General features: G+C 37.4%; 3 protein-coding genes across 3 annotated transcripts in view; 1 reads left to right on the top strand and 2 right to left on the bottom strand.

The window, feature by feature from the left end:
- ptprz1b (protein tyrosine phosphatase receptor type Z1b) overlaps positions 1-12,586 on the bottom strand; it is a 59,169-nt gene extending 46,583 nt beyond the window's left edge. Inside the window, exon 1 of the mRNA XM_055153992.1 lies at positions 12,520-12,586. Within this exon, the coding sequence (XP_055009967.1) occupies positions 12,520-12,586 (67 nt within the window). The remainder of the gene's footprint in view (positions 1-12,519) is intronic.
- A 5,284-nt stretch (positions 12,587-17,870) lies between these two features.
- LOC110161424 (uncharacterized) lies at positions 17,871-20,130 on the bottom strand. Its single transcript, XM_020926162.2, has 5 exons — positions 19,936-20,130; positions 19,639-19,823; positions 18,965-19,075; positions 18,522-18,693; positions 17,871-18,350 (listed from the first exon to the last, which is right to left on the bottom strand). The coding sequence occupies exons 1-5, from the start codon at positions 20,045-20,047 to the stop codon at positions 17,959-17,961; spliced, it is 972 nt and encodes a 323-aa protein (XP_020781821.2). The 5' UTR covers positions 20,048-20,130; the 3' UTR covers positions 17,871-17,958.
- A 35-nt stretch (positions 20,131-20,165) lies between these two features.
- On the top strand, positions 20,166-22,189 carry LOC110161879 (cytochrome c oxidase assembly factor 6 homolog). Its single transcript, XM_020926717.2, has 3 exons — positions 20,166-20,339; positions 20,742-20,935; positions 21,402-22,189. Exons 2-3 carry the CDS (start codon positions 20,792-20,794, stop codon positions 21,498-21,500), a joined length of 243 nt encoding a protein of 80 aa, XP_020782376.2. The 5' UTR covers positions 20,166-20,339; positions 20,742-20,791; the 3' UTR covers positions 21,501-22,189.
- The last annotated feature ends 961 nt before the right edge of the window (positions 22,190-23,150 follow it).

Raw genomic sequence — 23,150 nt, 5'->3', positions numbered from 1 at the left:
GATAACACCAGAGAGATGGATATCGCATAAAATTCAGCAACACACTGGCTCCACATTGGACAACTATTGAATGTAACAGGCGATAAATGTGTGTGCACCTTTACTTCTGTGGGTCTAATGTGTTGATTAGTCTCGAGGATCAAGTGTCTCAGATATGATAATATTATGGTGGTGTAAAATATACAATACTAAACCATGAAAATTTGCAATAAAATCTGGTTACATTGTGAGAACATGTGTTGGTTGCTGTGACTCACAAAGCTGTGAGGTCCTGCTATGTTCTTTACTTTCTCTGCTTTGTCCAGATCAGAAAGTGTCTTAATAATCAGAATAATAATCAGAATAATATAATAATTATAATAATCAGAAAACGTCTTAATATTAAGCTATTTTCTGATCTATATTATAATGTTGTTTCCTCATCACAAACATACCTGGACTGGACTGTTTTGTTCCGTTCACATGTTTAACACACAATACCTGTATATTTAGGCTGTGTTCTTCTCTCTTCTCTCCCATTCATTACCTCTTACGGACTAAAGGCCTGGGGATCTGGACAAAATTAAACCGCAACCAAAGCTCATGATTTTTGGGGTGCAGCATCAATGGAGCGTCTCCAGGCTTTTTAACAGGGGCAAAACAGGAAAGTAGTAGAAGAACGTGGTTTCAAAATAAACTTCTCTAAAACCACTACATCATGTTCAACATTGTGTGCTGCTTCCAAGAGCTTGGGGAATGATTCGTGATGGACTATGGAAAATTTACAGCCATGGAGGATAAATATAAAACACCTCACGACATCAGACAGCAACTTTACAAGAACAGCTTCTGAAGGAAAAGGTGCGTGGTGCAGACAACCAAAGTTAAATGGTGAGTAGCTTAATTAATGCGAGCACCACACATACAGCTCATTATCCCTGCAAAGCATCGTCTCTCTTGTTGTCAACTTTTGTTTTGTGATTTAAAACATAATTCATCCAATCAACAATGAATACATAAGCAATGTAAAAAGTTTAGTATTTAAACATGAGAATACACAGAGGCTGGTGTCTGGTGTAAAGTGACGCTTTTAAAAGTGCACGTGTATGCAGATCTTCCCATGTTACGTGTTGCTGATACTCCTGGTGTAAATTCCAGGTGCTGATATCAAGTGATACCAGGGCAAAGACTGGAAATATTATTTCTTTCCTTTAAACACAAATGGAGTACGGTTAAAAAAAAAAAAAAAAGATTCAAATGTGTGAAAACTATTAGAAGGTGTTTTGTGCCAACATTGTTCACTGAAATTATCTTATTACTCCAGTTTAAAGACCTGAGTGGAATATGACCTGAACCTGAATCTTTGAACTGATATCTGATCTATTAAAATGTTCAATATCGATGCTGATAACCGATACCAATATTGTATCAGTGCATCCTTAGTACTGTCCAAATCTTCTGCTATTTCAGTCAAAGTCCTATGGGAAAACTGCAATGTAATTAAATCACACATGTGAGCAGCTGTATTTCTCATCACGCTCCACTAAATCAACATAGAAGTGACCTGATGCACAATGAACCAACAGCCACTAATTTGTGCCACAACATTAACATCATGCAGTTTCCCACTGCTACATAAATGTCCTTATTGGCATATTTGCACATCGGGTAGCAGCAAATCAAATCTATTGATACTTTGCAGCTGATTTCATCAACATTCCCTGGGGGTGTGATGCTAACTGTAGGCACTGCTCTTCCTGAAGCTCTGTTACTCAAGTTAGGCTTTAATCTGAGCTTTGTTTTAACCCATCTGCGAACTGAATTGGTGAGTTGATTTTTACTGTTAATAAGACTCATAAAATTATAGGCTAGCTTTTTCACCAGTTTTGTTGAAAATCAAACATCTACACAGGACCATAAACGTTCGTATAGATCACAAGGTCCTGAAAATGTGCAGTTTAAATCCATTTTGTATTTTTTCTTGAGTTTTCAGAATATCTAAAAACTGTTTTGACTGTGTTTGATAATGTGTGCATTCTGTCTATTTTTACTATGGTAAATGATGAACATTCTGCCAATAGGCCTACATTTAGAAGCACCCCCAGCATGATGTCAGTGCAAAGTATATATTGCATTAACATGAATTCATTTTTTTTTTCAACAAGCATTTCCTTTTTCTACCACAAAATTATTGTAGCGTATCCACCATAGCATATCTGATGTGATTACCGCTGGAAGGTACAGAGGCAGGTGCTATATGGGGGATAGAACAGAGCATTGGTGGATTGCCTTTAGTGATCTGGCTTCAATATCTCTGCTCCAGGCACAAAACCACACCAGAAACAAAAGAGAAAAAACCCAGGACACCATGAATAAATGACACATACATATGCTTACATGTTAATTACTATATGACAGGTCTATAGGGAGAGAGGGGGTACATTAACTAGACATAAGCAGCAGAAGGAATTAGACCAGGATGCATGTGTCAGCCATAAACTGGGTTGTGAAATGTAGGGCAAAAAAAAAAAAAAAACACTGGAGACTGCCGGTGCTGCATGAGTACAGTAGGAGGATCTACTATATATAGTGTAATAAACTACAAAAAGCAAAAATGCAGTCAAGACATTTTACACGCCCAAAGTGGACTTGGAAGCCTCATTAAAGGTGCACTATGTAACTTTTTGGCTGGGGGTCCATCACCTGCTTTGAATGATCGACTGTATGACATTAAACAGCTCTAGGTTAAATTTATAAATTACAAGTGGTTTTATAGCAAAAAACAAAACAAAACAAAAAACGAGGCATTCTGACTGTGATTGGGGTTGCCTCTCCACAGTTCTAACCTGTAACTTGGTCTGGTTTGGTCTCCATGAAGATAGAAACATTCAATACAACACTATGAAACAATCTAGACAAAAGCAATAACATCTCCAGGGAGAAAAGCATTTGACTGATCCTCCACCAAAAAGTTACACAATGCATCTTTAAATAATTGTGTTAATACTTTCAAATTGTCAGTGATCAGCTTGGGACTTCTTGAAGGAAAGGTATTCAGCCAGTACTGTAAAACTTTTGGTTTGAGGCAGAGTTCAGTTTTTGGAGGAATAAATATGAGTATATTTGTGTTGAATCTGTAGCCTAATCTAAAATGAAAAATCTTTTAATTAATCGAGATTGAGATTCAGTCATCTCTGATCATCAATGCAATATGCTGGGGTCTTTTTAATCAAGAGGTCACGCCAATCCTCGAATCAGTAAAGGCACGTGGTTTGGAGGATGATTATTTGGTCTCGCTTATGCTAGGGAAATCAATATTGATAAACATTTTTATTTGTTTGTAATAAAATAAAAGGTCAAAGTGATTAATAATTGTGTCAGATAAACCTCTGAATGTATAGATACTTTAGATAAAATATTGAAAATACTGAGAAATTACAAAGGTCTATAGTCTAAGGTTAGGTCTATATTACACTATTTTCTGATCTATATTATAATGTTGTTTACTCATCACAAACATACCTGGAGTTTATTCTCTGTGTACATGTCACTTGCATGCAAAAAATCTGGATCACTAGCACGTATTGTCATAAAACCTTGCATGTGTTTGTTGCACTGATTCAATCGCAGGATATAGTCTGTCTGATACTGCTCTCATTCGGATAGAGGCTTATCACTTATTTCTTTCATGTCTCGTCCTGACTCCACTCACGCATTGAGAAAGTGTTTCAGAGGTTTTTCAAAAGAGCTGTGACTTTTATCATGTGTGAATCCCTCCATCCGCCTGGTGTCTTTATGCTCTTTAGACTGGGAGCAGCGCAGATCTGACAGTCTCTGGGTTAGATCTTCAGATGTTTCCCTGAGGCAGCTCTAGAGCTCGTGTGGTCGCTCCACTGATCTGCTCTACATTAGAATCACAGGCGTTTCTATGGGCTGAAGAGCAGAGGGAGGAGCAGATGGAAATGCTGAGGCTCATTGCTTTATGAGGAAGTGCAGATTAGTGCAGGCAAACAACGACTGTGAAAAGATCTGCAGTTATCACTGCAGTCCTATTTATAGTGGGAACACTTTCAAATGTCATATTTTTGTTTATACATGACAATAAATGCTTGCAATAAAAAAAATTTAAAGTATCTGAATGCTTTCATTGCTAAAAAAACCCCAAAAAACAGATAAATTGGTCATACCACCTTGAGAATGCCCAATTTGGTCAGATCTCAGAAACTACACAAGGCCCACCCAGTTTAATATGGCTAGGAAGGTGCTGCACTGGGGCACTGCTCTAGTGCATATTGTTGTGTCCTTGGGCAAAACACCTTACCCAAAAAGTATGAAACAGGGCAGCTGTGGCTACAATGGTAGATTACAGTGACTGAAGGTGGAGTGAATGACTACTGCAATGGAAAAGCACTTTGGGTCTCATATAATCAAATGCATTATAATTAAAAGAAGTTCTTAGGGTCACAATAAGACCACTGTGTGTTGTCTAGGGTGCTTCAAGATCATTCTGGCCTCTGCAAGTAGTGAAACAGTTTTAAATGCACTTTCCCTATTTTCATTATCAGGTATAGCCTGTTAAGTGCTCAAAATCACTGTTATCTTTTTATGTATATATTATTACACACTATTTGCCCTGCCAGCAGATTACATGTTTACTACACTGCAGATATACGTAGCTTTAGTCTTGTGAATGACAGCGCCCATTGATAAAATCCACTCGGTGGCGTTACCATGACCGCGGTTCGGGGCGTCATGACAACAGAGAGAGCAGCGATGGCGTGTGCAGCGCTTTCAGACGCTCTTTCACTTTGTGTCGGCTTCCTGCTCCGACTCCTCCATCACTGTGGAGACTTCACCACCCCTCTGCTCCCTCCGCTCTGTGTCAGAAACTATAGGGTCAACAGCATCAAAAATAGTGACAATAAGAACGTGCAGCCAGACATTGGACAGAGATGGGAAAAAATAGACTGAAATGTATTTAACTGGATAATTGCATATATTGAAAAGCTAATAGTACACAATTTAAATCTGATCTGGGAGCATTAATGTTTGAGGTATTATTGAATTATATATGGCTAAACTATTGCAGTTCAGATCCTGTTTGAAGGCTACAGATGTGCATTTGTGTTATATACAGTGGAATTTTTGGGATTGGTTTGTGCAGCAGTTGTTGAATTATTCAGCCTTTGTCAGACTTAAATTGACCACAAACTGTTTTGTATCAGACAGAACAGTGAGTTGACTTCAGGATACTCGATAACAATGTCTCTGGACGTTACCGATCTTTTAAGAGTACAGTGTATGTAATTTTACTCAAGGCGAGGTGAGGCTGCTTAAACATGGGTCTGGAGCGATGTTATGATGCCTAAGCCTTCTCCAGTTTTAGGTGTAAAGGCCAACACAACACAACTTTTCAGAGTTTTATCTGGAACTAACACAATTCGATATGTAGTTTGTGTCTAAGGAGAGGAAAAGCAGCAGTTTAAGCAAGTTATTGTGAGATTAGTGAGGGTGATGCCATCAGGCCAAGTTACAGTTCAAATCTATGGAGAGGCAACCCAGCTCACAGTATCAATGCCTGTTTTTCAAGTAATTTTGAGCTATAACAATTGCCTGTACTTGAATTAATGAATGCCAGATAAGTTTACTTATATTTCCAAGAAAATTACTAACATTTATGGAGACAGGTAGGTGATTGACCATCTCCCAGAAAAGTTACATAATGCACCTTTTAGTAAACAGTGACGTAAATTCCCATCGGCCCAATAATAATAAGAGCTGTCATTCTCTCATTCTAAAACAAACTCAATTAAATCCCATTCTCTTTGCCCAGCAGAGACCCAAACTGTGTGGCTGATTGACCGCTGAGGTGTGGGAGGCAGGTCAAACTATGTAAGAAACCCATTGGTCACAGTCACGGCCTCCTAATCAAGTTTTCTGTTACCAATATAAAGTTGGTCCCAGGTCCGATTCAGCTCACTTCCTCTGAATGATTCGCCTGACAGAGCAATAGACAAGCCTCCATCAACTTCCATCAATGAGTTTACACCACATTAGCGGACCCTCAGAGGAGAATCTGCGCTCTTTAGTCTCTGCTGTGGATGATTAAGTGGGAAACTGTGTGTGGTGAATGAGAAATGTCCCACTGACAAAATAAATAGAGCTACTTCAGTTCTGAGCTAAACTATAGTCAGAAAAATATGCAAAAAATATACTAAAAGAGGACACAGACAAAAGCTCAGGATCTGCAAAAACAGCTTTGTGTACAGAAAAGTATTAGTGAATAGCATCTGTGAAATCACAGATTAAACTGTCCAGTTAAACTCCAGCTAACTCCATGCTTTTGTTGTCTTTTCGTTACTGCTATTGTCCATATAAATGGTGATTATTTTTTTCTTTAAAAAAAAAAAATTTTAATATTTAACAAAATAAAGAACGGACAAAAGACAAAAAGAAAACCCAAAAGATGTTGGTGAATACTGAAAGAAGATTTTAAGATGGGTATAACTGTTAATGGTGAAAATTGTCATTCTTATAGCTCTATGGAGAACCATCTCACTTTATCAGCCTTCAAATGAAATCAGATCCACAGCCCATGAAACTGGGGAGCTGGGTAATACATCTAAAATTTGAAGGATTTAAGTCTCCCTTGGAATATGGTGCTTGCAAAGAAAAAAGTCTGACACAAGGCGTCTTCTTATGCCACAAGAAAAAAAACAAAAAAAAAAAATTATATATATATATATATATATATATATATATATATATATATAGAGAGAGAGAGAGAGAGAGAGAGAGAGAGAGAGAGAGAGAGAGAGAGAGACTTGTCCACGTCTTAAAAAAAAGACGTACTGATCCTACCAATTATGGACAGAGACTAATTAGCTATTTTAACATAGTCCTACGCCACTATCCATGTCCCCAGTGAGTGACAAACAGCACTGACAGTGGAAGTTGTACAGTCTGGAATACTTTACTATAGACTGTATGAAGACCTTAGAATGACTATCCTTGGACGTGACTTGGTGATTTGAGTCCATTAGTGAAAGTCTAATCCTTGAATAAATTGTTGTATAAAGTTCAGTTTGTCCCTGGCCAGCAGCAGAGTTCCTTAATCCTTGAAAATGGTATCTTTTGTTTGTGGGCATCGGCACAAACAGACGTCTATTGTCCAGTGCTGTAACTTCAGACAGGACCGGGGTCTGGACAGGCGCTGCGCTGGTATTTAGACTCTCTCTTCCGATCTCGTTCACATAATGCCCTCCATGATCTGCACTTTTTAAAAAACCTGAAACGGCTCTGTCCTCACATCACCTCTATTTGAAGCACATTATCTTGTCTAGTATTTCTCATCGAGTATAAGGCTCAACAGGGACCATTATAAGAGATAGAAAGGCTTGAGAGTATCTTTGACATTGAATCATAAGATACTTTATAGTGAAACATTCTTAATGAAAAGATAAATTATACAGTAGGGTTGTGAAACATATCAAAGATCTGGTATTGTGTGATACTAAAACTGGTATAGAAACTCAGTTGGGCAGGTGTCTAATACTGAAAAAGTCACAATCACAGAACAGAAATGAACCTTTCCTGAATAGCTTTAGAATGATCTTGAAAAGAATCAAACAAGCAAAAAAAACAAACAAAACAAAACACCAGAGCAGGTGAACGCTTAGGTTTATTGGCTTAAGCCTGGTCATGGATCTAATGCCTGCACTGGCTATTACAGCGAGGTCTCCTACGGGTCTGGCTATACCCCGCATTTGGGCCTTTTTTTGGTGTTTGGGCCATTTTGAACATGACATGATGACATCGCACAGAACCATGCACTTTTAGAAAACTAATACCTAATGCCCTAACCATCGAGCTTAAAAGCTATAAATAAAAACTAATAACTTTTGCGCTCTCACTACCTTACATAATGGTCTGACCACATAACTCACAGCAGACCTTTAAACTATACCCAGAATCCATTTTGTGTCCAAAGCTCTCAGCATCAAAGCCAAAGAGGCGTCCTGGTGGCCGTTCTAAAATAGCCAGCGCCGCTAAAGGAAGAGCAGAGCACAGCTAAGTGGATTAGGCAGAAAAGAGGAGCACTTATGAGTGAAGCGACTCAGATCTAGACTGAATGAAAAAGGCCTGAGAAGTTCACCACCAAGGAAAGGCTAAATACCACTGAGCGAACAGAAGATCAATTATTCAATATCACATCTGGGTCTGCTGCCTGCACAGGCCAAAGAACAGAGGAGTACAAGTATTGTAATACACTAGAAGAATGTTCAAACAAAATTATCAAAAGAATGTGTAATAAAATATGTACAAATTCCCCAAATTGCAGTACTGGACACAAAAATATGTGTTTGATGATATTAATGTTATTCTCTAAATTGATGAAAACACTACAATTGAATTTGAATGTTTATTGAGGTTAATGCTTATGGTCCACAGAGGGAAAGTGTTCTCTGCACATGACCCAATCTTCAAAGCTCCAGGGACAACGCAGCGCAAGAGGGACAACAGCAGCAGCCTGGAACCTTCTCCAGACTTGAGGCATGCTCTTGGTCTAATCAAAATCACAAAGATTCACAAAAATCACAAACATTTTATATCTCTCAAACTTGTTCTGAAATGTCATGCTTGGAATTGTCTAGATGGAGGATTCAATTGTCTTAGAACAGAGTAATGAATGAGACGAGATAGAAGACACAAAAAGCCTATAGACCAAACCTGTGATCTAATTGCTGTGAGATGAGATTATTAGTACTTAGCACACTGCCACAGAAGACTGCCTTCAGGCTTTGTCAGTCCAGGTGGATTAAGCCAACAGTATTTAGCAAATGGTCAAGTTTCATGTTATCAACTTTCCCTTTCTACTGGTTTCTACAAGTTTTAAAGTTCAAACATGTCACTGGGATTTTTGATTTACTCTGTCATAATAAGAGATTATATGAGCAGTGAATTCCACACACTCACACAGACTTATTGGTCTGCACAGAAATCTCCTCTCAGGGAATAAATCTAGTTACACAGATTTCCCAGAAGCCCTTCAAAAGTCTACACTCAATTTGAAATAAATAAATAAATAAAAACAAACTGTACACTTCAGTTTATGTGTATATTGTGTGGTTTCCAAAATGATATAGACTGTATATTTGCAAATTTTAGTGCCTTATACTAGATAACCCAATTTATTTTTGTATAGGGATGCATAGATACATATCAGATATCAGTGCAGATATTATTGACAGGTTTTGGACTGGATATTGTTCAGGCGATATCCGATTTTGGTCTATAAATTGGTGTAAGAAGACGATTTACCGGACAACGTTAGCTCAAAATACATTGTAATATCTGTTCTATAGTTACTTAAGATGACAAATAACAGATTAATCACACATTTAGAAACACATTTAATTCATTTTTACCATACGCCGTTTGTGTTTAAAGGAAATAGATAATATCTTCCGTTTTCAGACCTAGTATCAGTTAATATCAGGTATTGGCAGATACTTAAAGGCAAAGTATCGACATCGGTATCAGAACAGAAAAAGCTCAATCGGTGCATCCCTGCTTTTTTCATTTATTTCTTACTTTATTTGCAAATCAGATTGAATCCACGAGTGCAAAAATAGTTACATCTAAATCACAAAAATATATATATATATATCAAAATGTGTGTGCAGCATTCACCAAACAGCTTAAACATACAGTTGGTGGGTTGTGCAGGTAATAATTACTATGGATGGTCACCAGCTATTTTAACACTACTGTACACAGTATGTGAGTGCAGATGGTATCTCCTATGAACATCTGATCTCAGTTGGCCAACACTGCTATATTTATTCTCCACTAAATTAGACCAGCCAAGGTTTCCTCAAAGGCTTCCACATATATAACAAGACCTCCACCTCTGATTTTACTTTTAAACTCATACTTTACTTTATTTTTCTATATTTTCATTGCATTTTTGTGTAGACTTTTATTGTAATATGTTGGTAATGAAAGTTGTTGGCAATAGCAAACCCCTGAGACTCGATAAAACTGCTGTGATCAATAAAGTGTTGAGTGGATGGCAGTGAAATGCAATGCACAATAAGACTACTACTACAATTTTACTATGCACTACTATGCACCAATCCATATTTTTCAGTTCCAATACTGATTCCGATACTATAACTTTAAGTATCTGCCAGTAACTGATATCAACCAGAGCAGAGACTGAAAACAGAATGTATTTCCTTTAAACAAAAATAAAATAGGACAAAGAAAACTGTGTTATGTAGTTGCTATTTATCTCTCTAGTAATTACAGAAGAGCTTTGCATAAATTAAAGTTCAAACATTATGAGACTTTCTGGGACAACTATGACCAATAAATTGTCGTATGACATCGAGTTACATGCCCAGTCAGTTGAACCGATATTTGGAAGCCGATATGCGATCCAGCTAAATTTTCAGTATCAACATCAATCATCATCCCTACTATTTATGCCTACTATTTTACTAGTTTATTTATTCCTATATAACTTGTTCGTAACGTGAAAAAAAGCAAGTTTGAGTATTTCTTGGACATCAGCCAAGCAATGAGACAAAACCAACATTTCACTTTTAAATTCACAACTTCCCTTGACACAAGTAGTTCTCAAAATTTAGATCTAAAAAAAAAAAATTCTAGGTCTTATTATTCTATCAGATCTAAAATAGGATCTTAATTGCTATACTGCTATATAATGTACTACTTTATGCTTGATGCCTTCTGTCTTTTCGGAAGAAGTCCCTTTAGAGTGATCAGCAGGTGGGATGTGAGCAGGGCTGAAGTCTGTTTTTTCTGCTGTTCAGGAGGAAGCGTCTGGGGAGAGGCATATGTCCCAGTACAAGCCTGTGGTGTAAGCATGGCCACACTCCACCGACCACACTGGCGGTATACTCCATGGAGATACTGCTGTAGTGTTAGTCTTAGTTTGTGAAGGAGGGGAGCCAAGGAGCTAAAGACTGGTGTCCCAACATATTGTGGCACAGATGGCACTGGGATGTTCTCCAGAAATGAGCAGCTCTGTGGGAATACACTGAAGAATCAATAATATATGCAGCGATGAGCTATAATGAGTTAATGTGAGGTAATTCTTTTGTATAATTAATGAGAAATAAGCAATATAGTTTCATTAGGACATGTAACAGTGACACAGAAAGTTAAGGGCATGACCATGTTAAGTTTCGAATGCAAACGTTTGTGTCAGATACTGGAAGGATGGAAGAAAACAGTTTAGGGGTAATTTTGGACTGTATTGTATTAAATTTATTGTATAGTGCAAGCTTTGCAAGACATTTACAGCCAGTAAAGGCTTAATAGGAAAAAATATATATACAATCAAAATAAAATAAATAATATGTGTCTCAAGCTATGTCAGAAGGGAAATGAAGAGGGTGTAATCACACGACAGTTTAAGTTTACAGTTAGACTTGAACACAAACCTATCCCGACATGAATGGGCCTATTTACAGTTCAAACTGGCTTTAATTGTATTACTCTTAAATCAAAGTTTGATTATTTTGAAATCTCCTTGGTTCAAAACTGCCTCAATAACAAACTTTAATCTGACAATAACCAAAAATACCATTCTAAGTCCAATTGTGCAACAAAAAAACACACTCTGACTAATTTCACAATTCAGATGGCCAAATGCAACAGGTCTGAACCAAACACAGACTACTCTTCTGTAAGGGGAACGCTGAGCTGCTGTGAAGAAAATAAAAACAATCTAAAACTGGCAATGTTCAACAGAGAGGCGAACCACAATGAGAACAGTGCAATCAAAACAATGCAAGGTACAATTTTAATCAAAGGCACAGAGCCTTCATAGCCCTATAACAGCTTGATAACAAATGACATGAACACAGGGTTAAATAAAAAACAACGTGTTAATTTAAATAACCAAAAACTGCAAAACAGGTGCAAATCATATGGGTCTATTCATTACAGGAAAATACTTTATAAAAGAAATTAGCTTAATCCGATTTGTCAGTCGCACCCCTGGGAAGATTCATTGGAAGACTGTAATGACAACTCATGACAGTCTAGACGAGGGACCACCATTTTACTATAGCCTACTTGTACAACCAATTATCAAATTATGCAAATCCGAGCACATAGAATATCCTATAGGTGAACCTGTGTGCATTTGAGGACTTGATTAATTACAACCAGACACACAATTAGTCATTTTTAATTGACAACGCTGAAACAAACCACTGGGGTGAAAATACGAAGGAAATTCAGTGAAAATTCATCTTTTAGGCGCGCACCGTGCACAAGTCAGCGCAATGGGTCCATCTCTCCAACACGTGTGAAAACGGTATGCCTTAAATCCATTTAGCACCAATTTACCGCAAGGACAGTCGAATAAATTGTCTGAGTATCTTGTCAGTCACTGGGCATTACATTACGCATTCCAAAGTGGCAGTTTTTGGGTACACTACGAAGCCAGAAACCAGCATCTCGTGTCATTTGCAACAGACCGCTCAATCACGCTCTTCTTACCCGCTATGTGCCACAGCAGGAGCAGCCGGGAGTCCAACATCATCACCCGGCGCGCGGTCTTATCCATGGCGTTGACAGCGAAATTAAACGTAAAAGAGCCTTAATTATGACTGAAGAAAAAGATGCCCTACTCGCAGCTCATCGCTCCTCCGCTGGCTGCGCTCGTGTGGAGGGAGGAGGAGGAGGTGGAGGAGGAAGAGGGAGCGCGCTGGATGGACTGAACTGTAGGCTGAGATTTTGGTCGCAGATTGGCGCGGAGTGCGGTGTAGTAGTCTTTACGCGCACCGCCCACTGCCCTGAATGAAAACCACTGCTTTAGTATTCCTATAGCGGGCTCTCACAGGGGCGAAGGCTGGGGTGTGTGGATAGGAGCGTGTAATACTTGCTTTGGCTATAGTGTAAATACAGTTGACACACTGTTCATCACATCAAAATGTCTTTAAAAAGGGACAGCTATTCAGTAGGGGTTGAGAGGACGCAGTATAGATTACCAATGTTCTATAACCAAAGCTGCCCTGCACTGCCAGAAAAAGAAACAGCACATGCACACAAGTTGGGGAGTGTCTTGCCCAAGAACACAATAGAGGTATAAACTACTAGTTCACGATTCGAACTACAAACCTTCCAGTTAGATGACAGCTTCACAAGCTCAGCCACTGTCAAACAAAGTAATTGTAGAACATTTTGAACATCCTGATGAAGCAGCCATGAGCAAACCATAACTGTTACTTTATCTTCTCAAAGCTGGCGGTGTACCCTGGGGACAGTTGATGAAAATATAATGAATGTCCAAGGATAATAAATTAAATCACATTAAACAAGCGCATACTTTAATAGTTATAAGGGAATCATTGTAGAAAAAAAGTGTCTTCAAATTTAGAGGTCCTATACTAGGCAAAATTGATGCTTACGAGCGTTTAATAATTCTGTTGCTGGAGTGGCGTTTTGTTTTATTCACACATGTTTGAGTAATCCTTTATTATTAGGCTGTCTACATCGCCAAAGCTCAAAACGATCTGTTCTATCTTGTGATGTCATGCAGTGGTAGTTTTCAAGTCAACAGCTACATTTTACCTTTTGATCAGTAAAGATTGGCAATTCGAGGGCTATGTTTCCTGTATTACCACAAGACATCACAGGGCAGAACAGAGTGTTTTAAGTTTTGAGAGAATAACTCAGCCTAAATATGCAGAGTTAGTGTGTTAAACATGTGTGAATAAAACAAAACACAACTCTAGGTATGTTTGTGATGAGAAAACAACATTATAACATCAGAAAATAGCATAATATGGGCTCTTTTTGTATTTCCAGTGATAAGGTCTGTTAACTAAAAACACACACAAAAAAAAAACTCTTAAATGTTACCTAATGCCATGATTAAAACAGCAGTATTCCCATGGCTCCCACAATGGCTCGGTGCTGTGTGGAGTGAATGAGGGTTAGCTGTTTGTTAGCAGAGTTTGTGAGACAGACTTCAGTCAGACACTCTGCTCTTGTTCCTGTGTGCATTCATTATCATACATTAAAAGCATAATCCTCTTTAGGATCAGTGTGTCAATGTTGCACCAACTTTTTTTGGACTCCTGATAGAATATCTTTAGAGCCAGGATTTCCGGACAGAAGAGAGGTGTAAGAAGATTAAAGGGCCTGTATGACGCTATTTTCTGATCTATGATATAATGTTGATTCCTTATTAAAAGACATTTGCAGTTGTTTTGTTTCATTCACACATGTTTAACACACAATCTGCATATTTAGGCTATGCTCTTCTCTCAAACACTCTGTTCCACCTTGTGATGTCATGTGATAATACAGGAAGTGCGCCACTGTGTTTTTAAATTCCATACACCTTCACTAGAATCATTTGGATGATTTCCAAATTATGATTTCAGCTGGAGTATCCAATCTACTGAACTAAAGGTGAAAGCAGCTGCTAACTTTAAAACTACCGCTTCATGACATCACAAGGTGGAACTGAGCATTTTGAAGCTTTGGAGATGTAGACAGACTAATATTGCAGGGGTACTCAAACTTGTGAATGAAACAAAACACTCCAGCTAAGTTTTTGATGACCTGGCTAAAAGCTCACCCAAAGTGCATATTATAGGGCCAGTAAACATTTTAGATGATCTGAAAATGTGTCAAAAACACACATGCATAGCTGATAGTTTTATTTCCTATATAATTTTGTAGCTAAATTTTGTAATTAGGATGTAGTTTTTTGCAGACAATACTAACTATTCCTCTGCAATACATTTACAAACAATGCTATACTAGATACATTTTACTTCTTTAAAACATCTAATTTGAGCTGTCTTATCTGATATACTAACCGAGTGACCAATGTATAAACAGGTAAAATAATTCAAAATCTAAACACTAAAACATCTATTAACTAAAGTCTATTAACACTGACAAGATGGAAGATCTGATATCTGATTGAATAACTGCAAATACAGGAAAAAAATGGTGGTGTCCCTTTAAGGATTAATATAAAACGACAATATGCTGAACCTATGTTGACCTTCTGCTGAGCTTCCCTCCTGTTTCTGTGGATGCATTTGTAGCACAGAGCAGCGGATCTATGGATTATGGATTACGTGTTTTCCCTTAAACTCTGATTATTCTGCGAGAAAAAGGGGTCAGTCACAAATCAGGAAATCATTTTGGTCCAAGTCCCTCTCCACTGCTCGGCCTCATCTCTGCCGATGAGAAAATTCACATACATGGATTTTCTGCTCCACTGTAAAGGTCAACGGTTCTACAGCTTCCTATATTTCTGCCATTTCTTTCCAAATGTTTGAACACTCTCATCTTGTAAAGGCCAACAGAGATGCATTAAGAGGGATTTTTAGTTCAAATCTCAAACAATATTTTGAGTTCTCCATCATATATGTGCATTAATGTGGAAAAGACAGCAGGAAGGGCATCTGGGACAATATCCCAATAGGAAGGTATGACAGTATGAAGACAAGATCCATGAAGATAAGCAGGTGGCAGACTCTCCACCAGAAAATTTACATAGTGCACCTTTAAATTTAATACTGTATCTTGATTTCACAATTGACTTGGGAACTGCAATGTCAAAAAAAATTTCCTTCATGTTGCTAATGTACACCTAATAGTCTTTGCCCACGCCTGACCCCTCTTATGACGTACAGTGAATGCAGTTCACAGTTAGTGGTGGTATTGACTTCCATGGAGGCAGCTGGAGGTCAATGACTGGTCCAGAGCAGATTCACACAGATCAATGTGAACTGAAGCTGGGGTCGATGTCTCTGTGTGCTACCCATGACATCCAGCAGTTCAACACGAGGAGAAAGTACGGTCAAATAAAATATATCATTGTGTAGGGGAAAAAAATCACAAAAAGCACTTCAGAAGATGGAAATACCTATAAATAAATCTTGAGAAAAAAGAACTCTAAAAGTCTTCGTACCATCCACAAACCCATGCCACATTTTGAAAGTGTATGACTTCAACTTTTGACCTTCAGAGTGTGAATGAAACTGTTATAGAATAAAAGTAGCTACTGTAAACAATATCAAGTCTCCACAGAAAAACATGTGAGGAATCCAGCAGTAAACAGTAGGGCTTCCTAAAGTGAGCTGATGTCATGGCTGTCACTCATCAGAGTCACGGTGAGAGGGAACAGGATCCTGCTGCTGACAGCTCTGCACACCGTGAGGACTCCAGTGACAAAGTGTGGATCTATGGCATATGCTGTAAATCAGGGGTTCTCAAAATAGGGGTGGTATGGGCATGGGACTGTATGAAAGTGTATGAAGTATATTTCAATTAAATATGGTAAAGTGAAATTATACTAAACAGCAGAATAAAATATCCAGATACATTTAAAATTATTGCTATTTTATGTTTTTACTTTTATTTGACTTAATTGGTTATCATTTTTAAGGACAGGCAAGGTTAAATTGAGCATTTATACACTCTGTATACATTTTGTTCTAATTTTATCTTTATATATGCAGCACTTCTTGTATTTATAAAATGTGCAATATAAATAAAGTGGATTTGGATTGGGAAATTAGTTGACACAACTTGACTGCAGTCCCAGGTAATATACATGCTTATTTTTGAAGTATAATCTTATGTATGTCTTGTATTTTATGTTGGTTATATTGTGTCTTGTGTTTTTATTCAAGTGGTAAATTATGCACTTTTAACTTACTTTTCTTAATTATTGGTAACAGTATTTCAGTCTACCGTTCACTGGCAACAGTAACACCATCTTAAATGAATTGTACCCATAGATCTTTGAATGTTTTGCACACATTTATTGTCCTTACTTGTCTATACTACACCACTTGATCCTTATAGTCACCTACACGAGGAATGCCCAGTCCAAAGAGGAGGCCTGTAAAGAAGCGGAGTACCCCAAGTTGAAAACGGTAAGAAGAGGACACTTGTTGAGGGTGAACCACACAGATTTGGAGTGCAGAGAGTAAAATGGAGCAGGACATTGACAGTGATCGGGGCCCGCTGAAAACTCTGAGAAACAAACACTTACTTCACAGAAGAGGGAGAAGTGGGTGGAACCAAGAGAGCGGTGCTTTTCATTCAGACACTTTCAGGCACATGGGAGAGGGGGATTTCTGCCCAGCTCCATGGAAACCTGCTCAGCTATTCAGATTCACTGTAGAAAACAGAGAGTTAATCAACAACGTGCATTTTATCTCGGTGCCAAAGAGAAAACATAAAACATGACCTAACTCGAACCATTTCGACCCTTTAATGGTGTAACAGCAACACAGACATCTTTAATGGCGTAGGTTAATGTTTTGTAAATGTAGTTCTATTAGATTTGCTGAGCTAATCTTTTTCAGACAAACAATTGGCAGCAGCATTTGGAGCACCGACAAACAGTGAATCAAAGGTGGTTGCTTAGATCGTCTAAACATTAAAAGGTTAAATTTTAATCATAAATCGGTGTAAAATCAAATAAAACCAAAAAGCAAAGTAGTCTAAACATACCTATGTTATAAAAATAGTAACAATAACAGTCGAGGAATTGTACACGTAAGTTTACATAAATATTTGCTTTACTTTTTCATATATTAAATTTTTTTTTTTTTTAAGATCTTCCGTTATTGAGCTAAGTGCGCCATCAGGTGGCAGACTGTGTGAATACTACACCTAATGTCAGAGAGTGTACGTTGGATTTTTTTTTTTTTTTTTAGATCGAAAACCTAAACAACGCGAGAATGAACAAATAAAACAGCATTATTTAATATAATACAGTAAATTCTAAAATAAAATGAACGGAACGGTAGTAATGGTTGTTTTCGATGCCTGAATAGTGAATCATGTAATCTAATAATGCCAAACACCAATATGTAAAGACACTTTAATACATATGCCATCTCTCATAACATTTACAGAGCAAACAAATTCAAACAAACTGATTATTGTGCAATGCATCTATTCTATTTCCAATGTATTAGCCACAGAATGCACAGGCCATAGCGTGACTTGGGTCATTGACTTCCGGCACACTGTTGCACCACATCTTTCAGTATATTTGGATGGTCTTTGAATGGTCTTTTGAGTCAGTGTTGATGTAAAAGATGGTAAACTTCTTGCCCTTTTTGCCTCTATTTGCAGAGGCCTCTCATTTTCACTGTGGCTAAATGGTGACAGGTCTTCCAACAAGTTGCTTAATTTTCCAGAAGTCTCCTCAAGTTTGTTTAGGTCCTCAATGAAATACAGTTTATCCAGCAGTTCTTTGGTGAGTTTGATGCACTTATTCTTTAGGCGTGTTTTTCTGGCACGTTTTTGAGCTGGGGATTCACCTTCTGCGGTTTCATTATCCTCTGCAAAAACAGATGAAGGCCATACATGCTCACAATGCTATACAAAGAAATCCTCCAATATCATATTTTTATGCTCTTTTTATTACAACAACCTACATATTCTTCTTCTCCAATAAGAGATCTCATGAGACATTTCAACAGAATATGCACAGAACTTAGAACTTCACTTACTCAGTCTTTTCCTTCTTTTCTTCTTTCCACCGAGTTCATCCACCTCATGTCCGCTGTGCTCACTGTGGTGTGTGATGACAAAGCATGTCTCCCACACCACAGGGTCCTGTTGTAAAGCCAGTCTGAGCGCTTTTGAGGTTCTCTTACGGATCCTTTCTTTGTTATCACTGAGCTACAATGAAAAAATGCAAATAAATAAACAAAACAATACAACTGCTGTCTGACCTAGTTGTTTAGGTGTTCAGAGAAAGTATAAGTCGATCGAATGCTTCCCCAACAATAACCTAAAAATGTAAAATCAATCAACACTGTGTATTAATATTGCACTATTTTATTATCTATCACAATAAATACCATGTTAGAGGTGTTGTCCATCTTCAAGCATAATTTTATTCATAAAATTAAAATAGTTTACAATGTAATATTAAATGTAACTGACTTACCTTGAATTTAGGGAACATTGCAATCTTGCTTATGCATATATTAGCTGGACATCCAACTTTTTTAGTGTGTGGTGAAGGAGATGTCTGACTCAGTGTGCTGTAGTCCTCCAGCTGTTTAATGGGAAAGATAAATTCAATTTAACCTTGCTCTTATGATTATTACCCAGTATCACACATTTTAAGTTTTAAGCAAATCTTGTATGAATGAGGTATGTGCGTTGGAGGGGCCACTGGTGCTACCCCATGGCAGCTGCGGCTACAGTAGTATCTTACCACCAGCGAGTACGCAGTGAATGAATATTGCGCTGAATTGTAAAAGTGACTTTGATTGTCAGGAAAATCTTTATATAAGACTAATGTATTATTAGTACATCTTCAACATTATGGTGTTATCTTCTGATACATGTTGTATTTGATTTCAAAAACTGAGTGTCCTATAAAAAAGCAGAATTAGCTCCACACTTAGGATTGCCAGACTTCTGTCTAAAAGCATTAGGGAATGAACCAAGGGCTCTTGCTGATGTGAATACCCAACCCAAAACGTTCAGCAGTTGCAGCAAATCCTAATTTTATTTGAGCATGAATTCTGGAGGTTTCAAATGAAGCGCTGGAAGATTTCTGCTACACTTGCTAGAGCACGACAGACTCTTATTCTGTCCTGCAATTTAACTCACCATCTTTTTTGCTTTCTCTTCTTTATACTTCTTCTTCTGCGCAACAGCACGGTCTTTACCTCGATGGCAACCAAGTCTTTTCCCCCCGACAAACATAAAAGGAATCCCGGTGAAGTCAATAGATGGCGAGCCTTCTCCACCTGACCACTGCCAGTACACTCTTCTCTTGGGCAAAGGCTGCCAGTCTACAAAAACACAATTATTAAGCTAGGGCATACATTTTCGTGGTTTCCTTTATTCCTTTATTAGCATGTTTGGTCACAAGAAACTAGTAAGCTTTTGTTATAACGCAGGTACCTTTGTTGGTGAAGCCCCGATCCACGGATATACAGACATATTTTGAATGTGACTCGTCTTCCGCTCGTTTAATAAAAGAGTCTATCTCGGTTTGAGTGGTAACTATTTGCATTTTGTATTATTCCTCGCCACTTTTCTCATCGCGTTTCTTCGTTGATTGTCGCGGCCGATAAATAAAACGTCATCAGTTTGTAGTGGCCAATCACAACCAAGAATTTATACTACGTCATCACCAAGCGACTCGGAAGTACAAGCGCCCTTCAAATCACTTGCGTAGTAACTTCACGCGTTACAGAATACTTATTTTACTACTACAAGCTGTCGGATTCATTTATGGAGTGACGCTGTTCATTTATGGAGTGACGGTGTGTTACCGGAGATCCTCTGGGAGAGAATTCAGAGTGGTAAGAGATGAACTGTCCTGATATAACCCGCCGAAGTGCTGCATGGTGTTAAAGGAATGATCGTAAACAAGTTATTTAACAGGAGTGACTCTATAACGTCACCCACAACAATGGAAGATAATGCTTGTGTAAATTATTCAAATCTGAACAAACATGGGGCTCAAGAAATATAACATAATTTTACACCTGTAATTGAAAGACCAATGATTACAAACTTTCTGTGATTATTTCTAAGAGAGAGCTTGTTCATTCATTCATTTTGTACACTCATTCTTTTTTTGGAAGATGTTTCCCCTCAATATCGGCCCTCTACATGCCATTTCCACTGCATCTCACCATCGTTTATTGGCTGAATGTGTATTGAACTATGCCAGCCTGTGTAACATATTTTCTGCTTAACAGTACCTGCCTTAGCCTTAATACCTGAGTGGGAGGCCTTAAGTCGAACAGTGATGGCAGCCCCAAACTCATCTGAGAGAAGAGCCTGCTGGGATGCGAGGGACCTGCTGTGGAAATGCATGGACGAGAACAATGATAATGTTGCATCATGTCAACGTTTTCAGATAGAATTTGAAGACAAGTGTCCCGCTCAATGGGTAAATATGTTTTTATATGTTGTAACCACCAGCTGGTTTCATATTATTTTATCTATCTCCAGTGTTACATGTATCTTTTTGTTGATCTTTTGATTGCCACAGAAAAAAACATGTCTACTTGTGGAAAATATATTTATGCTTAGTACAGGTAGAAAGTGAGAAACCTCATATTGGCTTGCTTTTACATCTAGAGGTTAGATTAGACTCAACTGTATAAAATAAGTTTAAAATTTAATTTGCAATCAATGCAATGTATAAACATGAAAAGAAGAAAATCAATATCTGGTCAAATCTGGGTTTAAAGTATATAAATGTCTTAGCAATGTGATTAGTTTTCTCTGCCCAAACTGTGTTTTGTCATGAGTTTGATTCGTTTATGTCAAGCCAAAAACAACCCAGTCTTGAGACCAAATCATTAGAAATAGCCTAACTAACCATTTAAACAGTAACTCTCTTTTCATTATAGGTCAAGTATTTCACAAAAAGGAGGGACTTTCTAAAATACAAAGCGAAAATGCAGACGGAAGGATTCACTCCAGCTGAGGGGCCAAAACAGGCTTCATAACCACTGGACCAGAGAGGGCTGCACTAATGTAATTTGAGAATGTATATTGGTGTTATTTATTTGTACAGAGGTGAAGGAATTGTAATGACAAACTGTATATGGTATTTTATTATGGCCCTGAAATCACTGTCAAGCAATACTCCTCACACCCCTCACATGCTCACAAAGTACAATTTTAATACTGAAAGTGTTGTTCTAAAACAATACAATAAGGATTTAAACAGCTGCTCCAGTTAACCTTTCAGAAAATCACTAATGGTTGTGTCAAATGACATGCTGACAATATAAGCCTTTTTTTTATTTAAATTAAAAAAAAAATATATAATACCTAAATAGAGCTAAATTGGTAAAGGATTTTTTATACGTCAGATATGTGAATAGTATTTCAAAAAATGTGTCTATATTCTTTACTATTCATGTGTTTTCATTACTGTTTATTGATCATTTCTTTTAATTAAGCACTGACAAATACATTAATTTACCATAAAATCTTGTGACTATGCTGAACTAACTAAATTTACTAATTTAATAACCTAGTCTAGAGTACATCGACATTTTTGACTCTCCAGTTGTTGCTACAAAATACTTCTCCATAACAAAAACATCTTTTATGTTGTGAGCCTTATTAATATACAGTTGGTTTACCGAAAGATACCTTAGTTTAAGAAATAAAAAATGAATAAATACAGCATTTGAGCATATTTTTATTGTCATTGTCACGTATATTCTTTGTACTATACAAATAGGCTACTCTGATTTTAACAGTGACAGCTCATTTGAAAATAGGCACTTTATATTTTACATTTTTGCATATTTACAAAGAAAATGGTAAGTCCACCCATGTGTGTAACCTTTGGCACTAAATAACTTAACACAAACTCCTTAACTTTATATTATTCTGCTGCTGTCCAGCCCAAAGCTGATCTTGTAATATACTGTAAAAAAAAGTCACAAATTACATTGAAACACATAATGTCTATCTTCTACTGCAAATACAGTATCATGTGAATGTCATGTACAAATACTTAATTGTAAGACTTGATCCGACTAAAATAATGCTAGTCAAAATTATGTTTGACTTGATTCTTCTCACAAAAATTGCATTAAAATCACCTGTTTACATATTATTTATATGTTTGTGCGGCTATTGATGCTTGGTACCTGAATTGCTCAACCTATATTGTGCAATATACTGAATTGGACAAGTATCAAAAATGTTTGCCAGCCAGCATCCCAGTTATTTTATACATTACACTTGCCATTATTAGTCTTAATATGACATCGGGTAGTAGTGCTATATAGTCATGGGAAAGGCACACTTTTTGTTTAAGATAGTCAGCTAATTAAGTTCATGAGCTTGGACAAATTCAGTAGTGATTATAGTGTTCATTTCCTTCAAGATACATTTTCTCTCTCCTGGTCAATACTCACACATGTACACAATGTTGTTTACACAATTTATCTGAACATTTGAATAATCATAATATTTTAGCATTCATGTACTAACATAGTTTTATCCAATTTGTCTGCTGGAAATGTTTTTTTGCTGTAGTTAAAATGTCAATCACCATCTTCTAAGGTCAGTGAAAAAATGTATAACAAGCTCAATCCCGGCCATTTCCTGACCAATATTTTGATTTTGTAAAATTG

This window comes from Boleophthalmus pectinirostris, unplaced genomic scaffold (genome assembly GCF_026225935.1).
Source record: "Boleophthalmus pectinirostris isolate CB_2022bp ecotype Guang Dong unplaced genomic scaffold, ASM2622593v1 HiC_scaffold_18, whole genome shotgun sequence".
Lineage (NCBI taxonomy): Eukaryota > Metazoa > Chordata > Actinopteri > Gobiiformes > Gobiidae > Boleophthalmus > Boleophthalmus pectinirostris.
The sequence above is the reverse complement of the archived record's forward strand: the minus strand, read 5'-3'. Positions and strand labels throughout refer to the sequence as shown.

Bases quoted from the DNA above. Each gene is read 5' to 3' on its own strand.
- LOC110161424 (XM_020926162.2), bottom strand. From the start codon at position 20,047: ATGCAAATAGTTACCACTCAAACCGAGATAGACTCTTTTATTAAACGA. The intron at 18,694-18,964 runs GTAAGTCAGTTA...TTTTCATTGTAG, and splicing joins CAATGTTCCCTAAATTCAAG to CTCAGTGATAACAAAGAAAG. The intron at 18,351-18,521 runs GTAAGTGAAGTT...CTGTTTTTGCAG, and splicing joins GAAAAGAAGGAAAAGACTGA to AGGATAATGAAACCGCAGAA.
- LOC110161879 (XM_020926717.2), top strand. From the start codon at position 20,792: ATGGCAGCCCCAAACTCATCTGAGAGAAGAGCCTGCTGGGATGCGAGG. The intron at 20,936-21,401 runs GTAAATATGTTT...TTTTCATTATAG, and splicing joins ACAAGTGTCCCGCTCAATGG to GTCAAGTATTTCACAAAAAG.